Source organism: Dioscorea cayenensis, chromosome 4 (assembly GCF_009730915.1).
Source record: "Dioscorea cayenensis subsp. rotundata cultivar TDr96_F1 chromosome 4, TDr96_F1_v2_PseudoChromosome.rev07_lg8_w22 25.fasta, whole genome shotgun sequence".
Taxonomy (NCBI): Eukaryota; Viridiplantae; Streptophyta; class Magnoliopsida; order Dioscoreales; family Dioscoreaceae; genus Dioscorea; species Dioscorea cayenensis.
In genome coordinates this window covers 20,153,957-20,165,095 of record NC_052474.1, presented here as the reverse complement: position 1 = coordinate 20,165,095, position 11,139 = coordinate 20,153,957, and the positions used below count along the sequence as shown (strand labels likewise).

At 35.6% G+C, this 11,139-nt stretch overlaps 3 protein-coding genes across 4 annotated transcripts; 1 reads left to right on the top strand and 2 right to left on the bottom strand.

Moving 5' to 3' along the window:
- The first annotated feature begins 238 nt into the window (after nt 1–238).
- On the top strand, nt 239–2,852 carry LOC120259315. Of its 2 annotated transcripts, XM_039266900.1 has the most exons (4): nt 239–313; nt 823–868; nt 1,675–1,873; nt 1,958–2,852. In XM_039266900.1, the coding sequence occupies exons 3-4, from the start codon at nt 1,705–1,707 to the stop codon at nt 2,716–2,718; spliced, it is 930 nt and encodes a 309-aa protein (XP_039122834.1). In that variant the 5' UTR covers nt 239–313; nt 823–868; nt 1,675–1,704; the 3' UTR covers nt 2,719–2,852. The 2 variants fall into 2 exon arrangements, with proteins under 2 accessions (XP_039122834.1, XP_039122833.1); XM_039266899.1 differs by lacking the exons at nt 239–313; nt 823–868 and adding an exon at nt 1,232–1,271.
- A 185-nt stretch (nt 2,853–3,037) lies between these two features.
- On the bottom strand, nt 3,038–6,760 carry LOC120257931 (prolycopene isomerase, chloroplastic). The gene is made up of 9 exons (XM_039265237.1): nt 6,580–6,760; nt 5,367–5,590; nt 5,173–5,283; nt 4,800–4,853; nt 4,434–4,721; nt 4,102–4,293; nt 3,872–4,030; nt 3,542–3,778; nt 3,038–3,473 (listed from the first exon to the last, which is right to left on the bottom strand). Exons 1-9 carry the CDS (start codon nt 6,731–6,733, stop codon nt 3,159–3,161), a joined length of 1,734 nt encoding a protein of 577 aa, XP_039121171.1. The 5' UTR covers nt 6,734–6,760; the 3' UTR covers nt 3,038–3,158.
- A 2,981-nt stretch (nt 6,761–9,741) lies between these two features.
- Nucleotides 9,742–10,580, bottom strand: LOC120259282 (uncharacterized protein At5g65660-like). Its single transcript, XM_039266862.1, has 2 exons — nt 10,049–10,580; nt 9,742–9,960 (listed from the first exon to the last, which is right to left on the bottom strand). Exons 1-2 carry the CDS (start codon nt 10,334–10,336, stop codon nt 9,814–9,816), a joined length of 435 nt encoding a protein of 144 aa, XP_039122796.1. The 5' UTR covers nt 10,337–10,580; the 3' UTR covers nt 9,742–9,813.
- Nucleotides 10,581–11,139: the final 559 nt, after the last annotated feature.

Genomic DNA, 11,139 nt, shown 5'->3' with positions numbered 1-11,139 from the left:
CTGTTTCTAAAGGTTATAGTTTATTTTAATATTTTAAATAACCAAATTCTCAAAAACTTCCTCAAAAAAATTCTTATTCCTTCCATTAAAAAAATCATTTTCTTTTAAAAATATCAAGGGTAATTCGGTCTTTTCATCCTTAAAAATTGTGAATTTCCGAAAACCACCCCTGCAAAACCGGTATACAATAAAACGTTTCCATTTTAACGGATTTATGGAATCTCGGAGAGAGTTCCGCGGAGCCAAACAAGAGACGAAGAACATCCAATCCATCCTCAAATTAACCTAAAAAAAATTCCATTTCTTTTTCAAGGTATGAATTTTCTAGACAGATCTTCAAGAAAAAAAAAATACAAAGAATTTTTCATTTTTTTATATTTTTTTTGGGTTTTTTTTTCCATATTTTTCTTTTATTTATTTGATATATATATATATATATATTTTTGGAGTTCATTGTGTTCAAAACCCTAATCCAAATCCATGTGCTCGCTCTCATTGAGAGATTTAAGAAATTCATCAATTTATATGTTTATTTATTGTATGTCATTCAATTTTTCTCAAGGAATTTGTATGAATTTCATAAACAAATCTTCAATAAAAAAATCACAAAGTATATTCCATTTTCCATAATTTTTTTCTAATTTATTTGTTGGTTTTTTTTGGAGTTCATTGTGTTAAAAATTCTAACCCAAATCCAACGTTTTATTTATTGATTGATTGATTTATTTTTTTGGTTATATTATTCAATTTTGTTAACGAAAATGTATAATTAATGATGCTGAGAATGGCGTTTTTTTATATTTGGTTTTTGTTTTTTTGCAGATTAATTTGGGAAGGGAAAAGAAACGAACGACTTTGATTCTTATTGGTTTGTTAATCTTTCCTTTGATTTGATGAATCAAATAGTCATTATCAAATACTGTTTCAGTGTTAATTTATTTCGGATTAAATGAGTAATTTTTTTGTTTAATTTTCATTGCAAAATTAGGAATCTTTTTTAGTATATTTGAGATCGGTAATGCTATATATGTTAAATTAATAATGAATTGCCAAATAAAAAAATTTCAGAGTTTTCTTTTAACTTTTTCTTGTTCAATTTAGGATAGTTTGTTATCCAGAAATAGAAATTTGTGTTTTTGTGAATCTAATTGAAGGACAAATTGAATGCATAAATAAAATTAAGGGAAAAACTCATTGTTATGGTTCTTTGTTTTATCTGTGTGTAGTACATGATTCACGCTGGAAATCTCATTTTTACGGTTCTAATGCAGGTGAGGTTATCTAGCTATTTCATGAAAAAATTACTGAGCTTAGTGATCATAGTCACAAAATTCTTGGATTTTTCCTTGAGAACATCACACTGATTCGTTAAATTTATAGATTCAAAACTTAGATTATCAGTTTTTTAAGAGCTTTTGATTGGCTTGAGAGAAATTAAATTTACTGCTGATACTTGAGTATTAAAGGTTATCTCTTTCATGAAAAATTACTGAGATTTGTGACTATGCATTCTCACAAAGTTCTGTAACTTTTCCTTGAGAACATCACAATTTTACATTGAAATTATCAGTTATTTAGAGAGCTTTTGATTGTCTTGTGACAGATGAATTCACTGTTGATAATTGAGTATCAGTGATCAAAGCATGGTCATTCATGTATAATGTTCTTTTGCAGTGTACTTTGAGCTATTTCATTGAGCCAAAGATGGCAGCATGTTTTGGAAACAATGAAGAGGAAATGTCACCGAGAAGCCGTGTCAAATTCCTCTGCAGCTATGGTGGCAAGATCCTTCCCCGCCCCTCCGACGGTCAGCTGAAGTACATTGGTGGTGATACCCGTGTTATCGCCGTCCCCCGATCCATCTCTTTCTCTGGTACAATCCTCATCTTCTCATGCACAACACTTGTCCACTGTTATATGCTTCTAATATTACTTATCATTAATGTGTTCCCAATAGAATTGAAGAAGAAGATGGACATTGTGTACAACGGAGAAGCAATGGTGAAGTACCAGTTGATGCCAGAGGACCTTGATGCATTAGTGTCAGTCACGTGTGATGAAGACCTCCGGTACATGTTCGATGAGCATGATCGCCAGCCGCGGTCTCCTTCCTCAGGCTGTGGCTCACCACGCCTTCGTGTTTTCTTGTTCCCCACATCTTCTTCACCCTCTGCAGCAGCCACGCCAGAGCAACGATATCTCGATGCTATCAATGGCATTCCCATTATGCCTCAGGCTAAGTCTACCAAACAACACTCTATATTCACATTGTCATCATCTGCATGCACATCGCCGACATCCACAATTGATATGTCAACAATGGGGTTTGGTGGTCTTTCTAGTGGCAGGGCCAGTGGTGGCGGAGGCATGCATAGAGTTCGTAGCACACCAAACATCGGTAGTTTGAGAAGCCAGACAAGCACCGGCAGCAACTTGCAACAACACCTCCACCAACATCACCATTTTCCCCAGCAATCGTCGTCGTTGCAGAAACAACTTTCATTAACATACGGTATGTACCCCGGTGGTGGCGGTAGGTCTGCGGTTGGCGCGTCGATTCGGTATCAGCAACCATTTCCACAGCCAACAAGTATGTACTGTCTCAGGCCACCATTGGCCGGGGGGCCTCGGTGCACAAACTCCGGACATATGGAGGAAATGTATGGTTCAGGCTACTTCTATAATTCAGCTGCTTATAAACATGGCTGCTTCGATTGATAATCAAAACCTTATTGTGTGTGTATCATATTATCCTTGAATTTTCTAACATCTGTGTGTGTGGGAGCTTGTGTTTTTTTTTTGGTGCTCCTTCATATTTTCCAATATAATGATCCATTTATTTTGGTCCTTGTCTTTCCTTGGAGCTTGTTGTAGATGCAGAGACAAAGATTGTGGACCAGCTTAGTTATTTGTTAAATTCTAGAGGAAAAGTGTATATATATATATATATATATTGGATTTTATGTCCAAATCCTGATTTCTGTGTTTCAGGTTTGCAAAGTGAGCAGAGTGCATTTCTTGTGCACAAGTTCATGGCTGGTAGCAGGAAAAAAATATGGTAAACTTTTTATGTAAATTTCTATTGGTGTATCATTCATATTTCCACAGGTTACAATGAAGAATAGATTGTATCGCGATGAAAAAATTTACTGCTGTAATCAAATTCCAACAGCGTCGAGAAGCTCTGAGTGTTTGGCGACTGAAACCAGCGAATTGGCAACAATGGCACCACTTGCAGCAACTGCAGGAACTCCGATCCCGGGAAAAGTAGAATCACCACAGCAGAAGAGCTGAGGGACGGGCGTCGAATGCCCCGGGAATACGGCTTTTCCTGCTTCTATAGCAGGGCCATATGTTCCTCTATTCCTTCTCAGAAACCTCTGGTGAGTTAGCGGTGTTCCGACCAACTTCACCTCACAATCTTCACGGCTAAAGCCGGGACCGAGAACTCGCTCGACAGCTTTCCACATTACCTGCATAACAGAGCTAACAAATTGAGTATTGTTTCATCAGAACAAGTTTAATGCCGAAGTATAAGTACCTCTGATCGTTCTCGTTTTAGATTTTTATATTCTGTGCTTCGCCGATCAAGTCCTTCCCATAGCTTGTAAGGTTCTGTTCCTGGTGTATATGCATGCAAGATATGTTTCCCGGCCGGTGCCAAATCTTTACTAAGCACACTTGGTATAGAAATCAAAACTACATTCTGATCAGCGTCAACACCTCTACTCCAGTCATTCACTACAATGTGATGGATTCCCAGGCTTTCATGCGCCATCTGTGCATCAAAACATCCTAGGAACAATATATTGAAACATCGGAAAAAAATGAATACCAAATAGGATTACATTTTCATTATCGGTTAGCCCACCTTTGCATCAAAACCCAAGTGCAGATGCATGAATGATTCACACTGGGGAGTTGCTTCTATCTTATCTCGGTATGATTTTGGGACAACGGTGTCCGGCAAAAGATTCAATGTATCCCACATTGATGCATTACTAACAACAGCTTTCTTTGCGCGAACAATCTGACAGAAAAAAATCCAATTTGGTAAAGATTTCGTCGTAGAAATTTCAAACACAGCCAATTTCAACTTACATGACCAGTCCTTAGCTTGACACCAACAGCTCGGCCATTTTCCACAATGATTTTTTCAACATGAGTACCTAATCCAAGTCTACCGCCGAATTTTTGCAAACCTCGAACAAGAGCATTCACCACTGCACCACTTCCATGAAGAGGGTACTCAAGCGAGCACCCGGGTTTATACCATTCTGCAAACATATAAATCTGAGAAATGAAATACAGAGGAATCAGATAACCAAAATAAAGAATAATCAGTGAACAGAGATTTATAAAACATAACACCTGCACCTACTGATTTAGTCTAACCATAAATCCATAATGTAAGTTAATGAAGTGGTAATTACCATTTCCGCTGAAAGAATACCGTTAGATTTTACTCCAGCAAGTAGAAAAGCCAATAAATCTACCCAATTACGAATGAAACGATCTTTAATGTCAAGCGAATCAATGATTTCTGAGAAGGGCCTTAACAGTTTGGTAGCGCCTAATGCTCCCTGAGGCCCCATTTGGATTAATGACTTCAGTAGAGAGGGAGCATATCTGGCAGCTGCTGTCGAGAGAACACCGAAATCACTCCGAATAGAAAGAGGCGGTAATGCCATTGCAGTAGCAGATATCGGCATAATTGCATCCTGTAATGGTGTCTCCTTTTAGTGAAAATTGTGAATATGCAATACAAGTAAAATGTAAATATATTAAAGTTCGCTCACAAGAAGCTTGTTCCATTCATTGACTGCATTCTGACCAACATATGTTTCAAGATCCTGTATGCAAATGCACAGAAAAATTGCTCAATGAAATCAATATTACTACGATAACATAATTGATGAATCAATAAAATTAGATCGAGTGTGAAGCTTAATAACAATGGCAGAGGCATAGTAAAGTGGATAAAAAGATTTCCCAATTATATTGTTCGGTCTATTTACATAAAGTCTAGATAAAACCACCAAAGAAATCAAGAATAAAAACTATTTCAGACAATATCTTATGAATCCACTGGCTTTTATTTACATAATGGAGTTCTTTTCCCATTTGTACAAGCATAACAAGCCAAAAGAAAATCAAATCAAATGAACTCACCTTTAGAAACTCTGTCGGTCCTATCCGGGACAAGAACTCACCTTCTGGTATGTAAACCATCCATGAATCATAAGATGCACATGGAACTGACTCTCCCAATGCATCAAGAACCTAAATGAAAAATAATCAAACGAAATTGCATCAAGTAATCTCACAATACACAATGAAATTTTTATACAACACTAGATATTGACCTGTGCGAGAGGATTTGCCTGAGGGCCTCTTGACTGAAATCCAGAGAACAAGGATGGGCCAGAATCAAATTTGTAACCTTTAATGTCGAATGAATGGGCAGCACCACCAGGCAGATCATGACTTTCTAAGACAAGAACATCTTGTTTGTATCTAGCTAAAAGTCCAGCACAACATAGTCCACCAATACCACTTCCAATCACTAAAACGTCTGCTTCTGGCTTCCCTGAACACAAGATCTTAGTTAGAGTAGAAGCATCAAACTGTAAAACCCGGCATATGGACCAAGAGAAGGGTTGCAACTTACTTGAAGGAAATCGATAATTTGAATATCTACTTTATTACTTTCTTTAAAAACAAAACAATGGAATTGATGCAAATGGCACAAAAACAAAGCAAATATAATCACTAAATGACTTTCTAATTACAGTTTTAGTAAGATGATATCTCAAGGAAAAAAAATATCAAAATTTGCAATTAGTTGTATTTTGTTAAGAATAGATGGAAAATGCACAAAATACAAAGCAAATATAATCACCAAATAAGTTAGGTTTCCCCTCCATATAACTACATCAAAAGGACAATCACATTGTTATCCTCAATCTTATCATACTGTCCTATAACTTGACACCACAAACATCTTCTTTTCCTATTGTTTCCACATTAACAATTTGACTATAAATTCAATTAATTCACATTATCAAACACTTAATTCACATTGATATCAGTGTGATATCCTCGATCTTATTCATAACAGCATACCAAGATACCACAACCATCTTCTCCTTCTCTTGTTGCCAAGTTAACAACTTGAACATAGATTCAACTTGTCCATACTAATGAGATTGATTTCACATAAATATCACTATGATTCTCAATCTTTTCATATGGCATTAACAAAAAATGTTCTCAAACAACAAGAACAACAGACCAAGATACTACAATCATCTCTTCTTTCAATTGTTTCCAGATTAACAATTTGAACATAAATTTAACTAACCCACACTACTGAGAAATGAGAATTGATTTCACATAGGGATTAGTTTTATTCTAAACCTTTCTCTAAATCATTAACTATAATGTTCACATACAACAAGAACAACAACAAACCAAGATACCACAATAATCTTCTCTTTCTCTTGTTACCAATTTAAAAGCTTGAAAATAAATCAAATCCATCAACACTACTAGAAATTGATTTCACATAGAGATTACCTGGAAAAGGGTAGGAATCTCCACTTTTAGAAGCCCGGCAAGTGATACTTGACCTTCCGGCAGCTACCAACCTCTTCTCCGGCGAGAGGTTGAAGCATGGGAGGCGAGGAAAGCAGGAGAGAGCCCCTCCTAAAGCCAAAGCCATTGGAGACATGGCAAGCAAAAGGGAAGGAGAAGCTCAAGAGATAGAAAAAAGGATGAAGAGAAGAAGAGACCGCGAAATGGTGATGACGTGGCAACTACTTAGCCACGTCAACGGTCTGGATCCTGTCCGTTCATCTCAGCCGTTCATGTTGCTTTGAGATAAGGAAGTGGTCGGATGATGAAAAATTATATTTCTGAAAATATTAAAAAGCCAAAGCCAGCTAAGGTATAAATCAACAAGAGGCCAAAAATAAAATGATTTTTTATTTTTATTTAGAGAATAAATTCTGAATCCGGTTTATTAGTATTATTGTTTTAGAAGCTAATATAAAGATTTATCAACGGGATAAGAAGGGACTTTTTATGGTCGGGGCAGACATTGATAAACCTGGGTGTAGGTTAGTTAACTGGAAAGCGCTGTGCCGGGCCAAGGAGCAAGGTGGCTGGGGGATCCTCGATCTTCATCACTTCAATCTGGCTCTGTTGGGGAAGTGGTGGTGGAAGTTAGCAAATGACAGTAATTGGGGAGGAGCTGAGGTGATCCAGTTTAATTACGGTAGTAGTTGCGGGGATCTGTTCACTAAAAGGAGGGGAAGGATGTCGTTCTTCTGGCATGGGGTCCTGAGCGTGTATCCGATCTTACGGTGCTGTGTCCTAAGTGAAGTTAATTCTGGTGCGGACACTTTCTTCTGGAAAGATAGATGGCTCAACGATAGAGCACCCATGTATGTTTGGCATGATCAGTACAGAGAGTGTGGACAGCAAGACGCTTCTTTCAAAGATTTGGCACACTTGCTTGAGGGGCATCCTTTCTGCGAGGATGCAGATTTTGTTCAAATTAGAGATAGGTGGCGGAATAGTGGGAATGATGTGAAGGACATAAAAAGATGGGCGCTTAATGGGAACCGGGGCTTTCTCCAGTAAAGTCACTCTATAACTTCCTTATTGATGGGGGTGTGAGGTGTGATATTGCAAAAATTCTTTTGGAAAAAGTAAATGCCCAAAGAAGATAAACATTTTTAATTGGTTGGTCTGGAAAAATAAGATTTTGACAATGGATAACCTGGAATTAAGACGATTTAACAAACTTCCAACTGCAACTTGTGTCATGTGCCATGCGGATACAGAATCTGTGGATCACCTGTTCCTTCAGTGCCCTGTTGCCAGGGAAGTGTGGGGCTACTTTTGCAGGCTGCTGGGCGTTCCGGAGCCTCCGATTTCAATGATTGGGGTGTGGGCGGGGAGTGGAGGGGTGCATGCGTGCCCAGATGAGGGTAGCAGTGGACTTAGTGGTCAAGGCGTTAGTCTAGAATATTTGGATTGCACGCAATGATAGAATTTTCAATGATAAAATTTTGCCTGCTACTTGCATTCTGTTATGTATTAATCGTATGCTCCTGTCGTGGTTCGATGCTCTTGCAGATGGAGCTAAGGCGAAACTTGAAGATACCATGGCTACCGTCAGACGAAGCCTTGAGTTCCTTGAGTCAAGGAGACAGAGGGACAGGGGGGATAGTACGGCCGAGGAGGCACCAGATCGAAGCACGGAGTAGTCCTTTTATGTTTTAGTTTGGGAGGATGATCCTTCATTCTCGTAGGGTGTTTGTTTTGTTTCTCTTATATCACTTCTTGTGGTAAGAGAGGTTTTTATTCGCTCGGGTTTTTGCAGGTTGAGTACTATCTTTATTAATTGAGTGGTTTTATCCACCTTTTAAAAAGATTTATCAACGGAGCATCTAGGATTTATTATTATTATTTTTTATAAAATAATACATAAACGTAAGAAATTGGGATACAATCCAGCCACCAATCAGTGGTTATTTATTTTTAAAAAGTTTATGAAAATAGGACGTACGGAAGAAAGACATATCTTTTCAAATGATAACGATTATATAAAATCATCTTTTCATAATTATTCTGTTAAACTCAATCTCCAAATTAATCGGATAATACTTCAATTGTATCAAAACTTGTTTGTAGCGGTTGAGGACGTGCACAAAAAGATTCATTTCTCCTGAGTTCATCATTTCATGTAATTTAAAATTTTTATCAAATGTAATAGTATCCATGTACTAGTCATTGGATAGGTTTAAAATAGTAATTTTAATATCTGAAACTATTGGTTCCAACCCTAAACCCTAAAAAGCACCTTTCATCATGCACCTAAATTCTCAAAATGACTATTTTAGTCCTTGAATCAATTGATTGTATGAAAAAAAGAATTCAATGCTTCATTTGGAGAAGAAAAGGAACAAAAAGCTTTATACTTTTTTAAGGGTAGTTTTTCATGATTTGCTTTTTATAATATATATATATATTTACTGATTTAGAAACTAGATATTATATAATTTATAATTTAATGAAAACTCTGGACCTGAGACTTATAATAAATTAAAGTTAAATTCAATCACATCAAAAGGACATTTTATCCACAAATAATAATAATAATAATAATAATAATAATAAAATAAAATAAAATAAAGGAAAGATCGCTAAATGGATAGAGACCCTTCAATGGTGTTTGCCCAAGGGAATACATACTTATTCTCCATTCATTGTCATTCTGTCTACTGATTTACAAGCACCAACTTTTTCATTGTCACTAAAAGCATCAAATTTCAATCTCTGCAGTTTCAATTAATAATTTGTTTTTCACATTCATTCTCTTCAATCAAACTTCATAATTTCACTCAATTCATTCTGAATTCCAACAAGATTGTTTTCATTCAATCCAAACATACAATTCTGCTCAAAAAATTTCTGCAGGTTAACAGTAAAAAGCTAAGTGTTTACTTTATTTTTTTTCTGATCATTCATTAATCTTCATTCAAAACAAAGAAAATCAAACAGTAGAATATTCATCAAATCAATTGAAAAAAAAATTCCAACAAGATTGTTTTCATTCAATCCAAACATACAATTTTGCTCAAAAAATTTCTTCAGATTAACAGTAAAAAGTTAAGTGTTTATTATTATTATTATTTTTTCTGATCATTCATTAATCTTCATTCAAAACAAAGAAATTCAAACAGTAGAATATTCATCAAATTAATTGAACCAACAAGCACTGAGTTTCTATACAATGTGTTCCTATTGAAATGAAACAGAGTAATGATCATGAGAAGGCCATTGAATCCCTTCTCGTCGGCAAGGAAGAGGACATGGTTGAGCTAGATAAGTAGGACATTGCTGCCCCGGCATCAACACCGGATAATTCAATCGGTTCGGTGATTCAACCTGTTGTTATATAACACAATACTTACTAACAATAAAATATGAAATACGAAAAATGGAATACAAAAAAAATTGAATTACAAGAACTTACTTGAGAAGTAGAACACCTGAACTTTCCCGGGGAATGCTGCTGATTAGAACCATGTCTTAGAACTGTTTGAATTGAGCCTTGATCACTTTGTTGTTGTGAAAAGAAAACTCTAGGCCGAATAAGATGTTCGAAGATCGCCATTAAGAGAAACATCGAGATCAAAATTGCTGTAGCAGCAAAGCCGAAGGAAATTGCGTCGGTAGACGTATCGAAATCCTTCCATGAAGCATCTCTGTCAAGTATTTCTGATGGCACATGATCTACACTCCTTGTGTTTGCACTGTCCATTGTGTTTTGCCTGAAATTTCCAAGTTAATAAATACACAAGCATGAAATCAAACAAACATGTTCTTGATGTTAAGAACAATGGAAAGAGATTAAAAAAAGAAGAAGAAAAGTTTGATTGGTCCTTTAAAAAGGGGAAGGAATGCTTGAAAGAAAAGAATGGTTAAACAATGAGCAAAGAAAGGAAAAGAGAGAAGAGAAAGAATAGAGAGCATATGTAGTAGTATCCTACATGCTTCCCACCACAATTGATGAAAAGAAAAGCTGGCAAACATGGTATATATAACACAATAAAAGGCTGCAGCATGGAACAAAATAATTCATAAACCATATAACTATTTGACCATAAAGCTATCAAATCACATAAAATAAAAAAATACAATGTATATTAAAAATAAAGAAGAATTTACACAGAAATTTTTTTATTTAATTAAGTAATGTGGTAAATAACTTTTTTGATTTATTGATACTGGATTCTTTGTGTAGTGTGTTCGTATTTTTACTGAGAAGATAGATTTGAATCTCAACTTACGCAGTGTGAATGTACATATGTATTAAAGTATTAATTTCATATTTATATAAATTTTTCCAGTGATTTATCTATTTTATTAATAAAATAGAACATAAAATAATATGGTGCTATTAGTGCTATTTGATGATAAAGTAATTTGAACTGCAGTGGAAGATAGATAATTGCTTATTATTTTTATAAAAATGATATTTGCTTGCACTATAAAAATAAGCCATCATTTGAAGTTTTGATTTAGTTAATTTTGGAAAAAACAAATAAATAGAAAAAAAATCAA

Bases quoted from the DNA above. Each gene is read 5' to 3' on its own strand.
- LOC120259315 (XM_039266899.1), top strand. The intron at 1,874-1,957 runs GTACAATCCTCA...TGTTCCCAATAG, and splicing joins CCGATCCATCTCTTTCTCTG to AATTGAAGAAGAAGATGGAC.
- LOC120257931 (XM_039265237.1), bottom strand. From the start codon at position 6,733: ATGTCTCCAATGGCTTTGGCTTTAGGAGGGGCTCTCTCCTGCTTTCCT. The intron at 5,591-6,579 runs GTAATCTCTATG...TCTTGTGTTCAG, and splicing joins AGATTCCTACCCTTTTCCAG to GGAAGCCAGAAGCAGACGTT. The intron at 5,284-5,366 runs GTCAATATCTAG...TTTTTCATTTAG, and splicing joins AGGCAAATCCTCTCGCACAG to GTTCTTGATGCATTGGGAGA.
- LOC120259282 (XM_039266862.1), bottom strand. From the start codon at position 10,336: ATGGACAGTGCAAACACAAGGAGTGTAGATCATGTGCCATCAGAAATA. The intron at 9,961-10,048 runs GTAAGTTCTTGT...ATATAACAACAG, and splicing joins TCAGGTGTTCTACTTCTCAA to GTTGAATCACCGAACCGATT.